General features: G+C 30.4%; 1 protein-coding gene and 1 non-coding gene across 2 annotated transcripts; one reads left to right on the forward strand and one right to left on the reverse strand.

Moving 5' to 3' along the window:
- Positions 1-16,094: 16,094 nt before the first annotated feature.
- On the forward strand, positions 16,095-16,229 carry LOC149057151 (U4 spliceosomal RNA). The gene has a single exon (XR_016191283.1). It is a non-coding gene; the product is annotated as a U4 spliceosomal RNA (small nuclear RNA).
- A 2,966-nt stretch (positions 16,230-19,195) lies between these two features.
- Positions 19,196-19,822, reverse strand: LOC149057152 (uncharacterized). Its single transcript, XM_089223320.1, has one exon. It carries the CDS (start codon positions 19,820-19,822, stop codon positions 19,196-19,198), a length of 627 nt encoding a protein of 208 aa, XP_089079446.1.
- Between the last annotated feature and the right edge of the window lie 6,591 nt (positions 19,823-26,413).

The raw sequence follows: 26,413 nt of genomic DNA on the forward strand, positions 1-26,413 counted from the left end.
AACATATTGTTAAAATAGCAGTTGAAAAATAAAATAAATTCATAGTCACAATTTTTTTTTATAAGCATTCAAAGTTTGAATTTTGACAAAATACATAAAAATCACGAAAAATCACAAATTATTTTAAGCTAGAAATTCATAAAAAAATTTCTTGTTAAATCTAAGATTTGAAAATTTTTAATCATCTATAATATATTCTAGACAGATAAACCGTTTTCGCTCAGAATCGTTTTTCGTATACAATGATATAATATCATTGGATTCAAATTTAATTCCATCCATTACAGTAACCCACTTGTAACCTACTGTACAGCAGAGTGACATCCACGACTTACCCGCCTTTTTTTAAATTGTTAATAACTGGAGTTTGGAAGTTATAGGAGCAAAAATAGGCAAAATATGCAAGAAAAAATTATAAAATATGCATGGAAAAGTGTGAAATATGCAAAAAAAAATGTATTTATTTACCTATTTAAAGTGTGTAATTTATTTATTAATATATTACAAGAAAAAAATTCTAAACACATATACTTCAAAAAATTGTATTATTTAAATACCATCTGAAAATATCAATATAGAATATATAGGTAATGATTGTCAGTGGTACCGAACACGAACTGCTGTGGCAATTACCTACCCATGCTATGAAAAAAACTTCGAGTACACATATTTTTAGATTTTTTGAATACAGTATGAATTACGTTGGTTTACATTTTCAATTCTTATCATAAAAATAATTATCATATACACATATTTTAACTACAAAACAATTTGAATTATCGATGAATACAATACAATATTTAAGTGTATATATTTATATTTTTATTTTTATTTTTATTTTTATTTATATTTCACACGTTTCGAATTCATAAAAGTTAAATACGATTATGTTCATATACCAAGTCTTTTCAACTAGCTATAATGTTTATATCATAATACGAACGTTGCATTTGACAACATTGTTTATACCTAATTAATGTTTTTCAAATCTTTTTTTTTTCATAATGATATTAGGTATATAGCTCATAATTTATTTAAAAAAATAATTATTTGAAAAACATTAAATAGGCTTGGTATATGAATATATTTAACATTGATATCTACTGTATTAAATCGTTTCTCCTTTTTGGTTTGAAAAATATACACAAATATAATTGAATTTATGTCAAAAAATAAATTTTCAAAGTGTTAAAACAAAAGATCAATTTGCATAAATGAGAGGGTTAACTAATGATAAAATATCTTGCGATGAACCAAGAGTTATTATTATTATTGACCAACGAGAGTCAAGCAGACATTTTGGAATCAAAATTGTGATATAAAACAATTCTTTGTTAAATTTGTAAATTGAAAGAAGTTGAAGTTTCACACATCTCTAATGTCATAAATTACAAAATCATATAATAACAAGATTCATTCTATTTCGCTTGAACATAGCAGGAAGAAAAAATACTAAGCTTCTAAATAAATATAGAAGCAAGTCTATTGTTTGCCATGCTAGATATTTAATTATTTCTGTATTGTATATAATATTTTATCATTAATTAACCCTCTCATTTATGCAAATAGTTCGTTTGTTTAAGCACTTCGAAAATGTATCTATTGATACAAATTCAATTATATTTGTGTATATTTTCAAACCAAAAAGGAGAAATAATTTAATACAGTAGATATCAAAGTTAAATATATTCATATACCAAGCCTATTTAATGTTTTTCAAATAATTATTTTTTTCAATAAATTATGATCTATATAATATTATTATGAAAAAAAAGATATGAAAAACATTAATTAGGTATAAACAATATCAAATGCAACGTTCGTATTATGATATAAACACTATAGCTATAAAAAAGGCTTAGTATATGAACTTATTTAATTTTACACTTAAATATCGTAAGTCCATACTAGTATTGTCTTGATATCTCATCGGCATTAATTAGATTTTGGTTCGTATTGTGACTGCGCTGATTTATATGGAATCCTTGTATGTGCTCGGACGTAAGCACTTGGCTCATTTAACATATCTTTATTTATCTGATTCAGCTGATCTTCGTCAATCTAAAATTTTAAATAACAACACTTTACAACCCCTAATTGCGTGTATAAATGTATTATTTTTTTTTGAAATCATCAAAAAGAAATCACTAAAGTTATTTACATCGTTATCATTAGATAACGCAAATAGCTCATATTTTGCTTTATCGCTTTGAACATTTATAAATATTCATATAAGACAAATAAATGAATTATATGTGTTTAACTTACATCGTATTCGTCAAAGTTAAATACAACATTTGACCATGCCTTTTCTACCATAGCGTTTATATCATAATCTTTAGCTTTTTTTGAAAAATTTTTTTCGTCTTCCCAAGCACTAAATAGTTTTAACGTAGATTGTTTTAAAGTTGTTGTTCCCGAAGGATCTGGACCAAGTAGTTCTTCGAATTCCTAAAAATGTATCCAATATTTATCTTTTAAGTTTGTAAAAAATTTTGTCAACCCTCCAGAAAAATTTATTTTTTCTGTTGAATGCAGTCAAATACATACGAGAGATCTTATATTCAATATTATAGGTTATAGGTAATTTACCAAATATTATAGATTAAGGGACGTAAAATGTTTATATTAGCTATACATTTTCAAGGGTACATAAATTGTCACATTTATTAATGGAGCTGTTACGTATTCTTATTCATAGTATATTAAATAACTCGAAGAGGGTGGGGTTTGTTTCAGAATTTACTAACGTCCAAAATGTCGGCTTGTCTCTTGTCCACGGGGTGCTTTGCATAATATTCCACATTAGCTAATGTCGGAATGAGATTAGCAGAGTCTCGTAATAGTTGGATTGTGTTCTTCTTCGATTTTATGTGTTCTAAGCATTTAATGATGGACGTTGAATAGTTGTTTTTTCCAGCATGTCCCCAGGTCCCTGTAGATACATACAATTCACACGCTGATGTTCTTCTGGATCGCTTACGTAAAATATAAGTACATATTCCAGCCAATCCAGCTGCCCCTAACGCGACACTGATTATTATAGATTTAGATAACATATTGATGTTAAATTAAATAAGATTGCAAAAATTCACAGTTTTGAGCTATTTTATACGTTTGTAAGAAAATTGTTTATACTTTTAACAAAACTAAATAATCATTGGTCTTTTTCATAAAATAATAAATAAACATTTTAGTATTGTGTTGTCATGGATAAAAATATATAATAATAATCACAATTTTTGTTATTATATTTACCAAGGACAATTGAAAACTAGTCAATTGATTCCGATAAGACTACATGCATAATGTGGTAACTTTTGTTTGACTTAAATTATAGGATATTATTGATATCTCGTTTGGTGGCCTTTAATTTTTTTTTGAAATTTCACGTTAATATTTTTGCTTTTTCATTCATTCATCACCTCTAAAACATTTATTTTGGGTATATTGACGCAATATAGGTAACACGTTTGAGTACATACATTCATCGACATTCCCTGTAAAATAGAAACGACGAACTATCTATAAATGTGTCAACGTTTTGAAAAAAATCATCCGAATAACAATTAACAGTAAAAATAAGAGTAAATATTAATTAATCAATTTAATTACAAACGTAAAAGATAAATATTGGATACATTTTTAGGAATTCGAAGAATTACTTGGTCCAGATCCTTCGGGAACAACAACTTTTAAACAATCTACGTTAAAACTATTTAGTGCTTGGGAAGACAAAAAAAATTTTTCAAAAAAAGCTAAAGATTATGATATAGGTAAACGCTATGGTAGAAAAGGCATGGTCAAATGTTGTATTTAACTTTGACGAATACGATGTAAGTTAAACACATATAATTCATTTATTTGTCTTTTATGAATATTTATAAATGTTCAAAGCGATAAAGCAAAATGCGTTATCTAATGATAACGATGTAAATAAATTTAGTGATTTCTTTTTGATGATTTCAAAATAAAATAATACATTTATACACGCAATTAGGGGTTGTAAAGTGTCGTTATTTAAAATTTTAGATTGACGAAGATCAGCTGAATCAGATAAATAAAGATATGTTAAATGAGCCAAGTGCTTACGTCCGAGCACATACAAGGATTCCATATAAATCAGCGCAGTCACAATACGAACCAAAATCTAATTAATGCCGATGAGATATCAAGACAATACTAGTATGGACTTACGATATTTAAGTGTAAAATTAAATAAGTTCATATACTAAGCCTTTTCTACTAGCTATAGTATTAAAATATCATTAAATTATAAATTGTTTTTTTTAAAGTCAGTCTCGTTGTGTTATTATTTTAAAAATGTTTATTCCTTATCGACACATTGTAGTACTGTCAGAAATGTTGAAAAGGAAGCATCAACTGAAAAATCATATAGGTTATAGAGCCTATACCAAATAATGAAACATTGTTTGCAATTAAAAATTAATTTAAGAAATTCATCTTGACATGTCCATTTTCATTTTTAAGCGGCTAATATTAGATATATATAAAATTAATAATAAACGCCAAAAAGATATTAAATTATAAAATAAATTTTTGAAAATCGTGAAATTCTCGACCATCTATATGAATAATATGTAATACTGTCTTTTGAGTGCGGAAGGAGAGTGCCTAAACCATCTTCCAAGATTATGATTTTTAGTTTGCAAATATGACACTTGATCAATTGATCAAAGATCTCGACCTCAACACTATTTTAAGAGTATTGTTTATTATTTGCGGAAAAAATATATTTATTTAAATTTATAAGCTTTATATTAATAACGACCCTGAAATTTCCAATGCATCAAAATCTAAAAGTATAATAGTTCATCTACTACTAGTGGATTGACGAATCCACGAGACGTACTGCACGACTGTGCAGCTCATTTTTATAATAATATAATAATAGATAGATAACAGGTAGAAACTCTTTAAATCGTGGATCTCAAACTGTGCGTCACAATTTTAACCTGTTTGTGTACAAAAAGTTGCAGTAACACGCTTGTGTGCTGATGCTAAGACCTTACGGACTGCAACGTTTAGCCTAGTTTTAGTACAGCAGTGTCACAATTGTGTAACAGCTTGAATGTAGGGAAAACCGACACACAGCTCAATAGCGTAATGAGAGTAATTAACGGGACAGTTAAAACTACACTACTACAATGGCTACCGACACTGGCAAATATTAAGTCAACACACATACGTAGGAAAGAGACAATATTAAAAACCGTTAAGAATGATCTATAGATTACAAGTGTTCACTCTTATATCAGATCTTATATAAAGAAGTTCATATGATGTGTTGAGGGTCATCAAATTTACTAAATTACTTTTCTACTAGTCAGTTCACAAAATAAATATTATTTATAATATTTATTGTCCATTTAATTAATTTATGTTGAGTTCTCAACATTTATAAACGAAAAAACATTATAAATTAAATACTATAACAATCTTAAAAAAAAAAATGTGACAAACTGACGAATGATTCGTGTTTGAATTTTCAAAAGTATTTGTATAAAAGTATTTGATTTTTAAATACAAATAAGTCCAAGACAGTATTTAAAATTCTTTCCAAATACTTAAACCAAAAAGTATTTAAAAACTTTTCTAAAAACTCTAAAAGTATATAAATACATTTACTCAAATACATTACAACACTGCTATACTGTAAAGGGTTGCCATCGGTTAGAGAAGATAAAATAATTATTATTAATATACTGATTACATTTCATTATTTACTCTTCTATTAAGTATATTATTTTTGGTCAAAAACTCAAAACCAACCAAGTAGGTATATGTTATGTCTAAAATATGTAGATTGAAAATACCACACATTTTAGATTCTGAACGAAGTGATGAATGTAATGATTTTACAATGATGTGTTTTTTTTTTTTTTTGTGTGTCTGTGTACAGCATAACTAGTCGAAATAATGCTTCGATTTCAAACTTTGGGGGTGGTTTCCGATGTAAAATTGAAGATCCTTGGTGCATTATAGAGGTCAAAAGTAAACATTTTCAAACATTTTTCAAAAAAATCGAGAACAACAAAAAAAAAATGACAGAAAAACTGGAATTTTTACGCAAAACCAGTTTTCGACCAAATTGATTTTTTATATGGTTGTAATTCAAAATCTAATCACTGTAAATACTTGAAATTTTCAACAAATGTTTATGTTAGTGTTATATATATACAGTTTAATTTTCAAAAAGTTTTTACTTTTTTTGAGTTATTTATAGACAATTGAAATTTTCAAGTGTCGGTAAAAAAATGTTGGACGACCAAAATAACTTTAAAATTTAATACAAGGTTTCTTATAAGTTGTTCTTATTGTAGCTAAACAAAATTAAAAATCGTTACTCAAAATATTTTTTTATAAGCGTTTATAGTTCAAATTTTTACGAAATATGTTGAAAACGCGAACATTTGCAAGTAATTTTGAAGTTTAAAAGTCATACAATTTTTTCTGTTTATAACTTAGGATTAAAAATATAACACTAAGTTTTCCATAAGTTTTCCTTTAAATAGCTATAGAGAAAACTCGGAGCGTCGTTATAGGAAAAATTTTAAGTGCGTTTGAATTTAAAATTTTTTCGAAATAGCGTAACGATAACGATATATCCTCAAACGATTTTAAACATTTGTTATTATTCAAAAAGTATAATTCGTAGATACTTGAAAATTTTACCAGTTATTTAGATTGGCATTTTCTTTACATGATTTAATTTTCAAAATATTTTGACTTTTTTTGAGGTATTTATAGACAACTGAAATTTTCAATTTTTCTGAAGAATATTTTTGAAGTGTTGATAAAATTTTTTTGGTCGTATCAAAATACTTGAAAATTTAATACAAAGTGTCCTCATAAGTTATTCATATAGTGATTAAAAAATTACAAAAATACATAGGCATATTTTTTTTTATTAGCATTTGAAGTTCAAATTTTGACTTAATTCATAAAAATTACGGCAACGTTCAAATTATCTTAGATCGAAATTCATAAAAATTTTTCTTTTCATACCTAAGATTTGAAAATTTTATACAAGCCTCCTAAAATATTTTTACAATATCATTTGAAAAATAAAAGAAATATATAGTCACACATTTTTTTTATAAGCATTTACAGTTGAAATTTGGACTAAATACATAAAAATTACGGCAATGTTCAAATTATCTTAGATCGAAATTCATAAAAGTTTTTCTTTTTAATTCTAAGATTTGAGAATTTAATACAAGGCTCATAATATATTTTTACAATAGCATTTGAAAAATAAAAGAAATGTATAGTCACATTTTTTTTTTACAAGCATTTAAATTTTAATTTTGACAACATACGTAAAAATCACGAAAATTCGCAAATTATTTTAAGCTAGAAATTCATAAAAAATTTTCTTTTTAAATCTAAGATTTGAAAATTTAAGACAAGATTCCTTACAAATTTGTCAATCTTTATCACACAAAAATGTCAACCGGAAATTCAAATTAAATTTTTATTAGCATTTGAATTCCAAATATTGACAAATATTCGTCAAAACCATGAATATTTGCAAATTATTTTGTAGTTCAAAATTCATAATATTGCTTATATTTATATCTAAGGTTATACAATTTAACACCAAGTTTTCCATAAGTTTTGCTTCAAATAGCTATAGAGAAAATTTGAAGCGTCATTATAGGAAAAATGTTTTGAGCGTTTGAGTTTTAAATTTTTATGAAATCGCGTAATGATAACGATTTATCCTCAAACGAGTCAAACGAATTTAAATATTTGTTATACTTCAAAAATTATAAGTCGTAGATACTTGAAAATTTCACCAGATATTTAGATCGGAAATTGAAAAATTGAAAATTTGTTCAATAATTGTACCACAGATTATAACACATATATATTAGACGAGATGATTATATTGTGATTACGAAATGTTTTCATGGATATTAGAGAAGAATTTGTTTGAAAATTTAATACAAAGTTCCTCATAAGTTATTCTTATAGTAATTTAAAAATTATAAAAATACGTATGCACAATTTTTTTTTATTAGCATTTGAAGTTTAAATATTGACTAAATACTTAAAAATTACGAAAATTCGCAAATTATTTTAAGCTAGAAATTTATACAAAATTTTCTTTCTAAATCAAAGATTTGAAAATGTTTGATTATCTATAATATATCCTAGACTGACAAATCATCTCGGTTCAGAATCGTTTTTCGTATACAATGATACCTATCATTGCATTCAAATCTAACCTACCCTAGTCAGAGGTCCACCCCACCACCTAATGTACAGCAGAGCGACATCCACTTACCCGCTTTTAATTTTTACTTTTAAAAAGTTTTAATTTTTGATTTTGAGAATGGGCTCACCACGCAATGATTAACTGTCTAAATTAGCTTTGCTTGAATATCTATTTTATTGATGCATGATTTATAGTTCTCCCCAGTTTTATTCTCTGATAACAATATTGAATACAATTGTGATTTTCGACATTTTTAAGTGGACACTAAGCGTGTACTACACGCATTGGCAAGATGTTTAGTACGATTTATGCATTTTCAAATATTTTTATAGATTTTTTACACTACCACTCAAATGTTATAATAATTAAATTGATTAATTAATATTTTCTACGTCAAATGGAATAAGTAGTTGCATGACATATACGATAAAAATGTAACAATGTATTTACATTCAGTGTAAAATGTACACCTATTTTTTTTGTTAATTGTTATTCGGATGATTTTTTTCAAAACGTTGATACATTTAAAGATAGTTCGTCGTTTCTATTTTACAGGGAATGTTGATGAATGTATGTACTCAAACGTGTTACCTATATTGTGTCAATATACCCAAAATAAATGTTTCAATCCTGTTCTAGAGGTGATGAAAAAATGAAAAAGTAAAAATATTAACGTGAAATTTAAAAAAAAAAATTAAAATCCACCAAACGAGAGATCAATAATATCTTATAATTTATTTCGAACAAAAGTTACCACATTATGCATGTAGTCTTATCGGAATAAATTGTCCTTGGTAAAAATAATAACAAACATGGTGATTATTATTATATATTATTATCCATGACAACAAAATACAAAACTGTTTATTTGTTATTAACTTATGGAAAAAACAAATCATTATTTAGTTTTGTTAAACGTCTCTACGATTTTCTTATAAACTAATATAATATATTAATATCTAAAAACAGTTCATTTTTGTATTTTATCTAAGATATTTACTTTCGCCAACAATGTTTACGAAATCGTTAATAGTGAGTGTTGCGTTAGGCACAGTTGGATTAGCTGGAATGTGTAGTTATCTGTGGAATCGATCAAAAAGAACATCTGCATGTATAAAGAAAACAAACGATTTAAAGGTATATAAATTATAATTATGTCGAATATGTTCACATGTGGTATTTATAAGTACTGCGATAATGCAATAATTGTTATAATTTACAGGTGGCAAAATATTATGAAAGAAGCAAGATAATTAATATTTTATCTGCAGGCACATGGGGACCTGCTGGTAAACACAAAAATTCAACATCCATGAAAACATGGTTGGATTGCTTTGACATTAAAGCGAACAAGAACACTCGAGAGTTATTGCGTGACTCTGCTCATCGAATTCCGAACTTAACTAATGTGAAATATTATGCAGTGAACCCAGTGAAAGAGAGACAACCTGAAATTTTTAAGGTTAGTAAATAATGAAACAAACTGCATCCTTTTCGAGTGATATAATATACTATAAATAAGAATACGTAACGGCTGCACAAAAACGTAACAGATTTTGTGCCTCTAAAAACGTATAGGTAGCTGCTTAAAACATTTTACGTCACCAAATCTATAATATTATGCCAATTACCTATAACCTATAAAATTGAATACAACATCTCTCGTACGATAGATATATTTTAGAGTAAAACAGGAGAATACTTATCATTTGTCGTGTGACATTTCTGATCTATTTCCAATCATCGAGGTTGATAGATTTATTGAGATGAACCCCGATTACTGGTCACGAACTGAAATTCTGAAGATTAGTAGATTTGGAAACGATCCTATTTTTTTCTCTGTCCTTGGTTATAATAATTATTCTAGATGCATTAATAATCTTCATCAAATGTTTATTTTGTCATTTTGCTTACATTATAAAATCTTGACCAAACTAATTGCACAAAACATTATGTATTTTATAAAAGATTTGAAAATAATTTGTATATATTTAAATTTAAGTACATTATATAACTAATATTTTTTACGTTTTATGATATCTTTAAGCCTGAAACCAGAAACTTTAATGATCCCGATTGTTCTACCACCATTCCAATAATGCTGTGTTTAAAAGATATACAAAATATTATGTTACCATTAAATCTGAATCCGAGTGTTAGAAGTTTTACTATTGATCATCGAAAACAAACAAATTACGATGTACTTTCTTGGCAGTAAGTCTTTTGAAGTTTTCGTACGATTTGTTGATTAATACATAATTTTTTTTCAATTAATAATAATATGAAATTTAGATTTCCGTCAGTGCATGAATTAATTAATACAACTAAATGCTCGATAATTCCTCCAAGAATAAACAATGTGATCAGGTATTTAGCTGTGTACTATAAGTTGAATTTTCGTGAGAACACACTGACAATGTTTGTACCAAAAGGCATTAACTTTCTTAGCATATACGACCCTCGACCAGATGCAGACATACCACCAACAACAATAGAGAGGCGTTCAGATAGAGCTTTAAAAAATATTAAAAAATCACTCAAAACGAGTTCAATTGGAAAAGTTGAATACACAACGATTATTGTACGAAAGGTAAATTAGACAGTACGATGTAATTTAATGCTGACAAATACATGACTTAAATCATAAATAGTTTATAAGTAAAACTTAGCACTTATTGCAATACTATATAGGCTATGTTATTTCACTATCACAATATTATAATTTTAAACTCGCATTCTTTAATTTTAGGCTGATATACCGCCGGAAATTAAAAAATTGATGAATCCAGTGGCGATGCTAAATCAACTTATACCATACATAAAATATAATTATTCACATATATCGAAATCTCCGGCAATTAATAGAACAACAGCAAAAATCTTTGAGCAAATATTTGAAGCAGATGGTAATTTTTTATATTTAAATATCAATATATTTAACAATAATTTATATTTTCAACAAAAGTTTTCAATTTCTTTAAAAATTACATTGATTGTAACTCAGGATGAAATATGTATATAAAATAATCAGTTATAATTGGTATTAATTTATATTTTGTAGCACCAACAATACAAGAAGCCAAAATGAATGTATGCATTGACGCTCTGGAAGTGTTATACAAGTATGTTTATTTACGATATATTTTACTATTTTCCTACCTCTTTCGTTCATAACATTTACATGAAATTATTTAATTCCAGCTATGAACATCCGCGTGATTAGTCTTAGTGCATCAAATAACTACCCACGACTGCATTCCACCTGATCATGAACGACAACATAGTATTGCATAATATCAATTTCCAATTTTATACATAGTAGTTAATTGGTACTTTCAAAACATATTAGGTAAATGTTGCATCCGCATAATGAAATCACTCATTTTATGAACTGGATTAATCAATTATTAATATAAATACAAATCTTTTTGTCATGATAACATTATATAAATCATAATTAATTAAAAATAAATAAATATTCTGTATATTTTTCAAAGCAAAAAGTATAAATAACGTATGACAAATTAGTTCGATAAATTATTTAAAATATATATTATAATATAAAATATTTAGTTTTTAAATTAAAAATGAACTATACAGGATGTCCCACGAGGATTTACCCATTGCGATATCTCTCGAAATAATGTTGATATCGAAATTCTGGTTTGGTAATAAAACTCACTGGGATAAGAACTACAATTGTTTCATATTTAAATTTATTTTAATGTTTTGGTAAAAAAGTTAAAAAATATATTTTTATATTTAATTATTTCCAAAAAAATTAAAAATAACCATTTTGTAGAGTTTATTTTTCTGAAAATATTGACGTTTCAAAATTGTATTTCCATTAATTTCCTGATTTTTGATATTTTTCTAGTTTTGATGAAATAAAATATTCCTAATATTTATAAATTTATAATCATATTTTATTTCATCAAAACTAGAAAAAATATAAAAATTCAGGAAATTACTGGAAATACAATTTTGAAACGTCAATATTTTCAGAAAAATAAACTATACAAAATGGTTATTTTTAATTTTTTTGGAAATAATTATATATAAAAATATATTTTTTTACTTTTTTACCAAAACATTAAAATAAATTTAAATATGAAACAGTTGTATTTGTTCTTATCCCTGTGAGTTTTATTACCAAACCAGAATTTCGATATCTCCATTATTTCGTGAGATATCGTAATCGGTAAATCCTAGCGGGGCACGCTGTATAATGTCATTATGACAAAAATGATTTGAATTTATATCAATAATTTATTTATGAAAAAAATGGACTAGAAAACAATATCATATATTTACTTTAAAATTTTCACTGAATCATAACGACGAACGGTAATATTATTGTATTGACATATTACAGTCCAATTTTTTTAATATATTATATTTCCCAATATTGTTTACACAATAGTTAATTAGTACCTACTTTCAAAACTTACGATAAATCACGTATGTATACCGGGTAATTCTTTTATCATTGAACACTCATTATTACAAAAATTATTAATGTTTTTGAAAATATTATTTTACATAGTTTCAAGTTGTTAAAAAACCAATGTTTTTTATTAAAAAATTATATTTTTAAATATTTTTATCTTTATAATTTTTTAAGTTTTTTTACTTTTTTGAATGACAACATAGTTTTAATTTCATATTCCAAAGCAGAATATTTTTCTAAGTATTTTGATTCATAAAAGTCGAATTTAGGACGAGTAGTTTATGAGTAAGTTATATAAGTATTTAAAGTTTAGACAAGCGGAGTATTGGACAAACATTTTGCGGGGTAACCCCGTACCACTCCACTCTGCCAATTTATACTTTAAATACTTATAACTCATAAACTACTCGTCCCAAATTCGATTTTTATGAATCAAGATACTTAGAAAAATATTCCGCTTTGGAATATGAAATTAAAACTCAATGTTGTCATTCAAAAAAGTAAAAAACTTAAAAAATGATTAGGATAAAAAATATTTACTAGCTATCACAACAATACTATTGAGGATAATACTTTTTACATAATATACATATGTGATTTATCGTAAGTTTTGAATGTAGGTACCAATTAAATATTGTGTAAACAATATTGGAAAATATAATAGATTAAACAATTTGGACTGTAGTATGTTAATACTATAATATTATCATTTGTCGTCTTCATACAGGGAAATTCTTTTCTATTTCATTTTTATTATAATTAAATATTGATATAAATTCTAATCATTTTTGTCATAATGACATTGTATAATTCATTATTAATTTAAAAACTAAATATTATATATAATATACTTATATAATTTATCTACTTTATTAAATTATTTCACCTTTTTGATTATAAAAAAATACACAAAAAAAATTCGAATTTATATAAATAATTTATTAATCCAGTTCATATGGTGAGTTATTTCACTATGTGGATGCAACACATGGGTGCCTAATATGTTTTGAAAGTACCAATCAACAATATTATGTATAAAATCAGGGCCTTGCATCCGATTTAACCCAAAGACCTAACACCCCTAAACACCTTTAAAAAATCAAACACCCGTATTAACCAAAACCCGAATAAATATTCGGGTTAATCCGAAATCCCGAATAATTTTTTTTTCATTCTTCATGCGACATATCATTTCGTATGTATTTCTTGTGGTAAATTCGATTTTGTAGAATTAAATAATCAATAATAATAATATCAGGAACAATCTTACAAACAATCGTAGGTAATTTTTTGAAAATAAAATCCATTAAAATGTTTAATAATTTAATTGATTCTGATTAAAATATTAAGTATTTAATTATCTTTTATACCTATTATATGATATAATTTATTACTTTATTAGTAAAATAAATCCAAATATAGCCAATAGCAATATAAAAGACGTCTCAACAAAACTGAAAGTATTGACAGTCGTGACCAAAATACCAAACACTAATAACTAATAATAACATGTGTTATTTCATTATTTGCGACGAACTTCCAAAGCGGAATTACCTATGTCCTATAATATCTAATTTAGTAGCTCGAATATCGTAATACGCGGCTATATTTATTATTTACCAGTTTTTCGGTAATCACGAAATCATAATTTATATTTTATTTTATTTGTCAATGGCTCAGCAGTCAGCGCCCCTATGGCCATATATTTTAAACATTTTAATATTTTATTATTTATTATATCCGTCGGCTTGGCATGTGGTAAATTGTACATTTGTAATTTGTATCACATTCGGTATACGAGTCTACGACTATTTAAATAGCCATTGAGCTCCAGCTCTGGTTAGTAGTTAATGTAGGTATTTGTTAACTTATTTGAGTTAACACTTAATATCAATGTTTAAAATAGAAAACAGATAAGTATTTGGAAACTTATATAATGTTTGTTAAGATGTTAAGAACTTAAGGTCAAATAGGTATAAAAAATGAATTTCGTGGACTCTAATGCCTATAATAAAATGGATAGGTAGTTAAATAATTAGTTTCCCATTGTCGTATTTCTTATAATTCATAGAAAAAGGTAACTACTGTACATTAATTAACCTATAGTTTAGTTAAAAACAAACGTTGTGAATTTGGATAAAACATTTATATTTTATTATAAATAACATAAACATGAACACTTTCTGTTTTTTTTTTTTTTTATGGAGGGGGGGGTCATCAAAAGTTCTGTTTTATCCAGATTTCTCAGCACCCATATTAACCAATATTAACCCGAATAATAACGGTTTTGAAAACCCAAATGCTTATTTAAATTTTTCATTCGGGTGTTTGAACACCCAAATACATCCAGTACCCGAAACCCGAATAAATGATTCAGGTGCAAGGCCTTGATAAAATTGGTTGCAATCCGTATACCTACGCTTCCTCGCAGTGCACACTGGGAACAATTGATAAAACTATAATTTATCAATTGGCTAAAGTATACGGACCCTTGGTTGGTGGACTATGCTTAACATTTGCCGCTTATTATGCAAGCAAACGAATGGCAATTGGTATTAAAAAAAATTGACTATAATATTATGTGATATTATACAGATGTCGAGTGAACCTTGAGTACTGAAATCACTGAAATGGATGAGTTGAATTTTAATTTAAGGATAAATCGTTGCATACAAAAATCGATTCTGAGCGGCGAGGTCGTATAATATATAACTTTTTTATTAGTACTTATTATATAGTATTCATATTTTTTAAAAAAGCAATAATAAACATTTATGTACAAAAATAATATGTACTCACTCCATTATAGCCGTTAAAAGCGATGTTTCTAGATAAATATTGTGTACAATATAATATACATAATATATAATAACGTGTACAAAATGAACTGTCAAGAGATTCTCCATTCAAATCAACTAAAAAGTAAATTGTTGCGGTGGAAAAACTGTAACATGATGATAATATTCGTTGGTTAAATGCATGGTTCAATTTTTATATTATTTATACAAACAAAACTCGTAAGTTTACACCAAAGTAAAATGATTAAATGTCTAATGTGTTTTTGTAATCTTTTTTTACTTATACTTTCAAGTTATAGTGCAGATTTTACATTATGTAAAGCAGAAGTACCCAAACTTTCTACGATAACACCCAATTCGGAAACATTTTTATAATTTGGTGGCCCTCAACACATCATAAGAACTTTTTCATTTGTTTTATCAACGACCGTTTTCTTTAACAAATAATCTTTAGTCCACCAGTGTTGAGATTAAACGTAGTCATTGGTACACTCGTTATTCTTATGGATTATATTTAAACAATTCTGTAATCACCACGGCATGATAACTTTTTTATACCAAGTATAAAAAATGTAAACGTAGAATATAATATTATAGGTTAAGCTTTGCGCAGTGGCGATATCGTATTATTGAGGTTCATCCTAGGTGCGATTATTGCGAGTTGAAAACTTTTTAATATCATAGTTACACAGTATAAATTCGAATTGTTTTTTCTATATTTTGTGATTATATTATACTTAATATTTTAGAGTAATTTTTCATTGAATAATTCATATTATACAAAATAAACATATACTTCAAAATTTTCTCTAATCCAACTAACATGTTATTTATTTAATTATTTCGTATGGCTTTTATCACAAATCAACTTAATTATCGAACTCTAACTAGAACAATGCATAACGTGATATAGATATTAAGGTATAATTGTATAACTTTAAATAGAACTATTGTTTGCGCACCGCCGCGAAGCTATTGAACTGATATCGCTAGCTGGCCACAACAATACTCGCGGCGCATTTGTTTCCAATGATTTGGCCTAGGTATATGATAGGATGAGGTACTTAACATGAAGAATAAGCGAAATAATATAGCCATAAGTTATAAAGTGTGTGCCTGAGCACGAGAATAAACTTATAATTGTACAAGAATAAAGCGGTTAACTGCAGTAAATATGTAGTAGGGGGATGTGATCACACCTTAACATCGATCATCGACCTACCAAGTACGGGGAATGGCGATAAACAAATACACTTGGTAAGCAATAACAAATAAAACAATCTTATCTGATTATCAGTGATAGTGGCCTGAAATTATAACAGCCTTAACTGATTCCTGGACGGCAGCGAGTGTGACTGGTACTACCATAGACATATTAATAAATGGACTGATTGTAGAAAGAGAGGTACGTATGCCAACATTGTTAGAAAGAGATAGCATACAACTTAAGACAGCCATAAGAGAACAAATTACATTTCATGGAGTAAAATAATTGTAATCAATTTAAATCCAATTAGGTAGTCAGGTAGATAACAAAAATTGAAAATTTGAATATAAAACGATTTTAACTAAAACGATTCACTTTAAAAATCAATAAGATATAATATCTACTAAGTACCCAAGGTTATTTTTTTGTTCTATGTAATTTAACTTTAATAATATTGACCTATTGTCAAAAACTATTTTATATAATTACTTAATAACTTTTATATTCTATGTGTATACAAGACATATTAATGGCACAACTTAAAACAAAGTACAAATTATTTACATTTACACTATAGACATATTGATAAATATTTTCATTAATATTATGTCTCTGATTTATACCTACTGTGATATTAAACCTAATACCTATCAGTTTCATATATACTGTTATTTTACTATTTTCTGTAATATCACAGTAGTCAACTAGGTATAAATTGTTTAATTTGCAATTATAAAATAAAATGAAACAATCAACAATGTTTTAATATTTTAAATTTTTATTATTTAGCATAATATTATAATATTTATATTATAGGATTATATTATCAATTATCATCCATAAACAAATGAATTATTATGTTATCACCTCCCAATTTTGCTTATCATTCCATGATATCTAATTTTTTTCTCTATGATTTTCTTAAACTATACTCTATCTCTTTCATATACATGTATAATATCTTTGATCTCTTTCTAACAATGTTGTCTTACGGAGACATAGGCGGGGTGTGTGGGAGGTGCAGTCCATTTATTAATATGTCTATGGGTACTACAGAACAATATAGAATAGACACTCGATCAGCTGATCGGGTTGCTGTATCCCTACGGTAGAAGTATTGGAAATTGTACCGTATTCGTAATCTGATAGAATGTTAACATCATGTATCCTTCTTAGTTACGGAATTATAAAAACGGAAACTACCAAACAACGCAATGACCAATGGGCATTACAAAACACTATATCAGTTCTGTCTCTTTTTATGTGATGGTAACGATATGATTTATTTAAGTGATAACGCACGCCACGCCCTCCTAGAGACCGTGTTCAAGGCCACAGTCACCAGATTTTTCCATTACATACAGTGGCTATGCCCTGCTGGTGCCAATTGATTGTCAATAACGGGAGAATATATCACCAATCGGCGTATCGTCCTGAGCGGAGTGTTGGTACCCCTGACGCTCACGGCGTAACGGCGTAGAGGCGTACAAACAATGGACACAATGGGAAACCACGTAGTTCTATCCCGAACGGTCGCGAATCACGTGGGATTGGCGAACGGGCCGCGTTTAATCACAGCAGCAGCACTATGGCACGAAACGCGAAAGCGGAATAGCCGAATAACTTCGGGGTGGCAGAAACTAACGTGGTCGGACACGAACAATAACACAAACGGCACGATGACACAAGAGGTCGCGGGTGGGACTGGATTGCTAGAAGACGACGATGGCATCACGGAATCAGTTTTGTCATGTCACCACTTACCACCCAAACAAAACTATAATCGATTCATTTCATACAAAAGAAAACTTATAACTAAATAAAAATTATGCAATTTAAAACACAATTTGTTCATTAAATAAAAAAATATATAAAACAAAATGTACAATGGGGTAAGAATACATAGTGTGAGTTGCATCTCCTGGGTGGGAAGAACGACCACCTTCACGACCGGGCGAATCAATTCTCCCTGGCTAGTTTGCACACGAACGGCGCGCACCACTGCATCAGTGCATGGTAGCAATGCAATTACCCGTCCCAGGATAGCGGGGGAGCTTGGTTGTCCCGGATGACGACGACATCGTGGAGGCGGATACTGGGTGTTTCAAAATGCCACTTGGTGCGCGTTTGCAATGTGGTCAGGTATTCGGTGGACCACTGCCGCCAAAATGCCTGGTGGCATTGGTCCAACATTTTCCAACGGTTAACGAGATTAGATTTGTCTTGCGTCGAAATTCTGGATGGTACTGTGAGCAGTGGCTGGCCAATGAGTAAGTGGCCTGAGGATAAGTAGTTAAGGTCGGACGACAATGGCGTGAGCGGGAATAGAGCACCGCCTCTACTCGACACAGCACGGTGGTAAATTCTTCGTATGAAAACTGATGATTTCCCATCACACGAATCAACAACCTCTTCATTGAGCGCAGCGCAGCCTCCCACAAACCCCCAAAATCTGGTTCGCTGGGCGGGTAAAAGTGCCAAGAATAATGTGAACGTTAATCGCCCAACGCAGCTTGTCCTTCCCGGCTATTGATTTTAGAACTTAATTGTCGGTCCGCCCACGAAATTGATCCCACAGTCAGTGAAGACGTCCGACGCAGATCGCGCCGAGTGACAAAACGTTCGAATGCCTCGAGAAAGGTGGACGTTGATAACTCCGTTACAACCTCAAGGTGGCACGCTTTCGTCGTGAAACAGACAAAGACGGCGACATACACCTTGTATGATCGGCATTTCCGTAGGGGCGTTTCTTGCAGTTGAAGGGGACCAGCGAAATCGATGCCCACGCGGACAAATAGGCGGCTTTGCTGGACACGGGCAGGTAGTAAATCAGACATCAGCGGTTGTGGTGATGGACGATCAAACCGAACGCACACGGCGCATTCGCTGCTGACCTGATGTAATACCGATCGTATGGAGACGATCCAGAATTGTCGGGATACCATGGCGGTCACGACGCATGGTCCAGCATGACAACTGAGGTGATGCCAGCGGTGGCATAACAATAAAGCGAGATACGATCGCTTCGCTAAGAGTATCGGGTGCCGACTCTCATACGCTAATAGCGAGTGACGAAATCGACCGCAAACTCTAATAATGACATCAGGATCATTAACGGTCATAAGAGGGTGAGTGGTTTGTTCGACACTCGGCAGCTGTGGTTTAACTCGTGCAACAATTGTTCAAAAAAAGTACGTTGTGACTCGATCACTAACGTGCGGAGGGCTGCGTCTACCTCATGATGGGTGAGAGCTATCGGTCGCTCACATGGTACGCGGCTGCGGCACCTGGATATGAACCGATGAATACGTGCGAAAACGCGTAACAACCTATCGTACGACGAGAAACGGCCGAACCACTCGGCAGTGGGAAGTTGAGCGCTGACAGTCAACGGAGACATTCGAACTTCAGGTAAATCATTCAACGGCAGCATAGTGGCATCTACTGGCTACGATGAAGGATCACGGCAAAGAAAACTAGGACCTTCCTAATAAAGAGTTAACGACGCAAGCTCAGATGGTAACACACCCCGGGAAGCACAATCGTCGGGGTTGTCCGCCGACGAAACATGTGACCAAATACAACCCCGGGAGGGGCGAGTTTATTTTGTGTACCCGGTTGGATACAAATACCTTAAACGTTTCATGGCGGTTGACCAGCCATGACAGTACGATCGTCGATTCCGTCTATGCATAGACACCGATGACGTGAGTTGTTGATCGAGAGTGCCTTTTACGTGATACAGCCAACGCGCCAGCAACTCGGCGGCGTTTAACTCTAACCGCGGGATAGTTAAGGGTTTGATTGGCGCAAGCTTCGTTTTTGATCCGACCAATGAGATTTGAGCGTCACCCCTGTCGTCCAGCACATGAAGGTATATTACAGCGGCGTATCCGTGTTGTGGCGCATCACAAAAGCCCAACAACAAACAGGGGGCGGCGAACCGCGTGTTGAAAAAACAATGAATTTTTATCGGACGTGAAGACGGTAGTGATTGAACGAATGTAGTCCAATCTTGTTGAAGCGGTTCGTCCCAGCCAGATGTCCACAATATCCTGTTAAAGCTTAGGAGTTAGGACCCTGGTGAAGACAACTATTTAACGACGTCCCGTTATGAGCCGTGGCCGAAGCGTCAAATACAACCCGGATTTTTAAGTCGCCGTTAGACTGTTGCCATACTGCATTGTGGGGGATAATGTATCGCCCTGGAGTGGCGGCCACCGACATGTGACCGAGCATGGTCAGTATTAGCCATGGTAATGTTTAATAATTGTAAGTGCAATTTCGGTTCAAATAACGTAAATACATGTGAGATTCGTTGGCGTTATGAAAAACGTTGGTGTTCTGCCACGTTGTATGCCTTTGGTTCTAAAATTGTAAATGAAGAAAATATTTTACTAACTAATCAAGATCGCCACGATCATATACCATGCAATGATTCAGATATAAACCGACAAATGGTGAGTACAACTTGTAAACGAAAAGCTTCGGAAGAACTTTTTATACAACCAAAAAAAATTATTTTAAAAGAATTAGCACAGAACTCTCAACTTACTGATGGCCTAATATCAAACGATTTTAATATAATTAGAAAAGTAATTTATAGAAGACAGAAGTAGGCGTTAAGTTCTTCCTGTATTGCCAAGTAATGTAATTGAGGCACACATGGCTTTAATACATCTGAAACTGTAGCCTCAAAAATCGAACCACTCGTTTTAATAAATAATCAAGAATAAAATTTGATTATTTTTTCTTGTAAGACTAATTTAATATTTTTAAGTACAGTGGACACAATTTATATGGATAGAACTTTTCAATATTGTGCGCGATTTTTACGCAAATGTTTACCATTCATGGTTTTGAAAATGGACATTATACACTGTTAATTTTTTGTCTACATCCCGGTAAAAAGTATATACTTCTATACGCTTAACGCAATTATTGATAAATGTAAAGAAATTAATTTAAATTTTTCACCTAAATATATAACTATTGACTTTGAACTGGCTATACACTCAGCTGTTAATGAAATATGGCCTCTTACAAAGAGGGTTGGATGTCGTTTTCATCTAACACAGGTGTGGTATAGAAATATTCAGCAGCGTAGTTTAGCAACAGAATAATATAAAACAAATTCGGACATTAGCAAATGGATTAAATACACTTTGGTCTTATTGTATTTGGGCCCCGAAGAAGTGTATGATTGTTTTGTTGAAGATTTGATGCCCAACTGATGAAAGAGTCACCAAATATATTGTGATTATTTAGTAAACAATTATATTTCTGAGGATAGTACATATTTCTTCTTTGTTTATGGGCATGTAATTCGACTAATTCGGCGAGTATTCTGCTAACGACGAATGCGTTCGAGTAGTTTCATTCGTTCTTCAATGACCATTTTTATTCTAATTCTCCAACTATATTAAGTTGGTTAAATGTTGTGAGAAATTTCGTCCAAACTGATACGTAGGTATATAAAAATCAATAGCGTTAAAGTACCAAAGACATCAAAAGATACAAATATAATTAAAAGGAAAGTACACAATCAAAAACAAATAACGAGGTACCGCGATCAAATGATATTAATCGTTACAAATTCATAAAAAATATTTGTTTTAAAAATAAAGTGTAGGTATTCATAAATATATGTTGAACGATTAAAATCGATTTTATTATTAGAGTATATGTACATTTTTATTATGACGTAAATTTGATTTTTTAATGATAAGTGTTTATAAATGTTGTGAACTGAGTTTTCAATGTTGTGAAAAAAAAATTGAAAACAAAGAGTATCGCCTCCTCGTGGTGTTTTCTGGATAACGCTAAATGATACTCAAATATTATAATCATTGCCAACTTAATTTTAAATTGATCTAAACTACTTTGGGCGAAACGGAAATCATATAAAAATAAAATTTGGGCGAAACGGGTCACGCCCATTAATATTATACATATACCCAATAAAAACCGATCAACAATGAACAAGACTTGACAAAAAAACAATAAAATAATCAATATACCATAATTTGCAATAGGTAACTACTTAGTTTTTATTTTTACCTGTGTCCGTGGGCTTTATATTAAAAAGACGCTACATCCTCATTTGTTGTGCAAGTTTTAAATACGCATATAACATAAAAAAATTTACGCTCAGCAGTTCACGTCTTATTCCGTTAGCTTAAAAGCAGTCTTGTAAAAGATACTTTTGAAATTTTATTTAAATACAGATACAAATACATTCATTCAGATAATGTTTAAAATTCTTTTTTTTTTGTTTACTTTTCTACTTGCCAGTTCACGAAATTAATATTATTTATTTAATTAATTTCTGGTAAGTTCTCAACATTTATAAGCGAAAAAATATTATAAATAAAATACCATAACAATCATAAAAAAAAATATGTGACTACTAACGAATGATTCGTGTTTGAATTTTCAAATACAAATTTCGCCCAAGACAGTGCCTATTTAAAATACTTTCCAAATACTTAAACCAAAAAGTATTTAAAAACTTTTCTAAATACTATAAAAACATTTGAATACATTTACTCAAATACTTTACAACACTGTATTTAACTATAAGGCGGCAATTTGTTGGCACGCGAGCTCACACACTACCGCAGCAGCATCCTCGCTGTAGGGATTTGCATATTTTAGATTTGCGTGTTGTTTTGATTAATAGCAAGTGCGATCGGCATGGCAGTTGCAAATTCGATTCGTCGTTTGTTCGCGTGTTGACGATGATAATAATAGTACCTAACAGTAGGTAATAGTAATATTGCCAACGCGCGCAACTAGAGGAATAATTTTCCGACACATAATATTGTATACAACATGATTGTATGTAGTGATGTGCAGTGTTCGGATATCCAATTTTTTTTATATAATATACATAATTTATTACGGGTAACGTGTTGCAAAAATACCGAATGCATTATTACTTTATTAGTATTATCATCGTTTTGTAACTAGTTTAGAGAGAATTTACGTGGAGAATATTATTAACGATTAATGTGAGTATTTTATTATGCCCGCACTACTGTAATAGTAGTGCGTGTTGATAAAAAAAATCAATCATTAATCATCTATAAACGAACGCATGTATGTATCATATGTGTGTCCAACAACTATAAATTATTGTTTTAATTTAAATTGCACGTGTGATTATGTACAACAACATATTTTATTTGTAAATTAGTCGCAATCCCGATACAGTTATCGGGGATGTCTGCTGATCCTCTGATGTTAAAATAATTATTGTATACCACGCACACGGCGTTTTCCGATTTTTCCATTTTGGCGACTGTCAGAGAGAAGTTTTACAGTTATTATAATATTATATACACATAGCCCGCACTGCAGAGCGAATGAATATAATTGCGATGATACTGCAGTTAGGTGTCAATCGAATATATTATTATTCTATTAAATACAATACAGTGCATATTATCATGAATAAGAACCAACACGTTAACGTGTGTGTGTCGTCATCGTTGTTCCAACGTTCCAACTATATATATTATAATAAATAATAATAATAATACAACATAAATACTGTTGAACTGTTTCGTGTCAGATTTAAGTTTGTACAGAGTCGCACAGAAACAACTGCGAATATAGTGTATATATATTATAACTAACCCAACCGACTATATGGCAGTTACGTCCAAACACTGGAGCAAACTGAAGTGCATCGAGATTACTGACAACAATTCCCCCTTGCTCAATATTATTACACAATTAGCTAACAATAAAAACATATAGATACAATCCATTCTCTATTACACACATTTTATTGATCAGTAATTTCTGGTACACGATGTACACAACGACGAAACTCATCAAACGTCTCAATAAAAAAGTCATATGTACCTATACCTATACCGATCATTTGTTTTTCTCCCTCTCAGAACTTAACACGTTCGTATACATTTACATAATATACGCATATTGTAGGGTACTTATGTATAATTTAAAACAATATTATATAGCCGGATTATTGAACGCGCTGCACGAAGGAATTCACATTAAAATGACCACGATAATAACAATAATAATAATAATAATAAATTAGTTACAAATGATATGCGTCGTTCGGGTAAAAAGGATTTCAGAAATGTGAAGGATAAAAATACACATAAAAAACACCACGACTTTGAGTATAATAATATAAATCGTACTTACCATCCTATGTTTATGAAACCGCTACTATTTGGCGTTACACATTATTATGGTATATACCGCGATTATATTGATGTACCAACCATCGTGCATCATGTGTGTAACGTTGTGTGATGGGATGCGATGCGTAGGATAATTTGCGCGAATAGACATTACGCTCGCTACCAATTTCGATGATATTCCTTTATTATAGTTTTCAACGATCTCATGCGCGTTATATTATATTATTATTATTATAATGTAGGTACACTGCAAGGTAATTGGCATGTATAATAATATTATATATTTATATTGTAATATGATTTTTTGTACAATTTTGCGCGAAAAAAAATCGTGACGACCGTCGTGCCGCCGCCGGCGACAGTGCATTACCATCGCGACCGTAGCTGTGGTGGTATGTATACATTATATTATTATTATTACGACGCTGCCGTATTGTACGACTGTCGGCGGTCGATTAGACGGTAAACAAATTTTCCACGAAAAAAACCGCGAAACTAATGAAAAAAAAAGAATAGGTATATGAAAACATGAAAAAAACAACAATAATATAGTTTATTGTACGCATTACTGGGAGCCTATGTTTATGTAGGTATATACGGCTTTATAATCAGTATAAAAGCGATCTGTGTACGCAATGTGTACATCTATATATGATATTATATTAAGTATAGCTCGTGCCCGAACCATCACTGCTGCAGTGTGCCAGTATAACACAAAATCGTCGGTGCGCATCGTGTGCTGCGCAAGTCCTGCAAACCGAATTAATATCTGACGACCTGTAATAAGCTTTAGATGCCGCCGCCGCAACCGGTGACGGTCTATATAGACGCGATTTGATTGCGACGGAAGCATAATATTGTCTATCTCTCTACATATATATATGAGCACAACAATCGCGCCGCGGAATTCAGAAGTCAATTTCGAAGAGGCAATATTATTATTGTAACTACGCGTGCGTACGTTTCCGGGCGTAATCGAAAACCGCAGAATCGTTAACATAATAATATAATACAAATACAAATAACAAAAAATAATAATAATAATAATAAAAACATTGGCCTCTCTCATCTGCAGTCAGAATCAAATCGTGTCGGGTACCGCACAGGATGTCGCGGCGTATATAATATTATAACAATGTTATGTATATACGCGGTTGCAATACACGCCCACGACGACCAGACCGGCCGACTGCAGTTTACCGCTCGCAAACCGTTGTCCGGACCTCCCCAATTGTTATCACAATAATAACGATGACAAACAACCGTTATTATGACGACGGTTGCAGACGTCGAATTCGAAAGACGTAGAAGACGTCGGGAAAATTCACATACATAGTATGGGACTAGATACTGACGAAAATATGGTGTCGTGCGTCCGCTGTGAAGTGTGATGTGGAGACGCTGGATGATGGATTGGAGTACTCTGCAGTGGCGTTCAGACTTCTGCAAAACTTATAATTAATATTAATCTGAAGATAAGTGACTACGATATTGAGAGAGTATGCACCTCACGAGTTACAAATATAAATT

The sequence above is a fragment of the Diuraphis noxia genome, unplaced genomic scaffold (assembly GCF_037042655.1).
Source record: "Diuraphis noxia isolate RWA-SAM2 unplaced genomic scaffold, SU_Dnox_SAM2 contig0003, whole genome shotgun sequence".
NCBI classification, from domain to species: Eukaryota; Metazoa; Arthropoda; class Insecta; order Hemiptera; family Aphididae; genus Diuraphis; species Diuraphis noxia.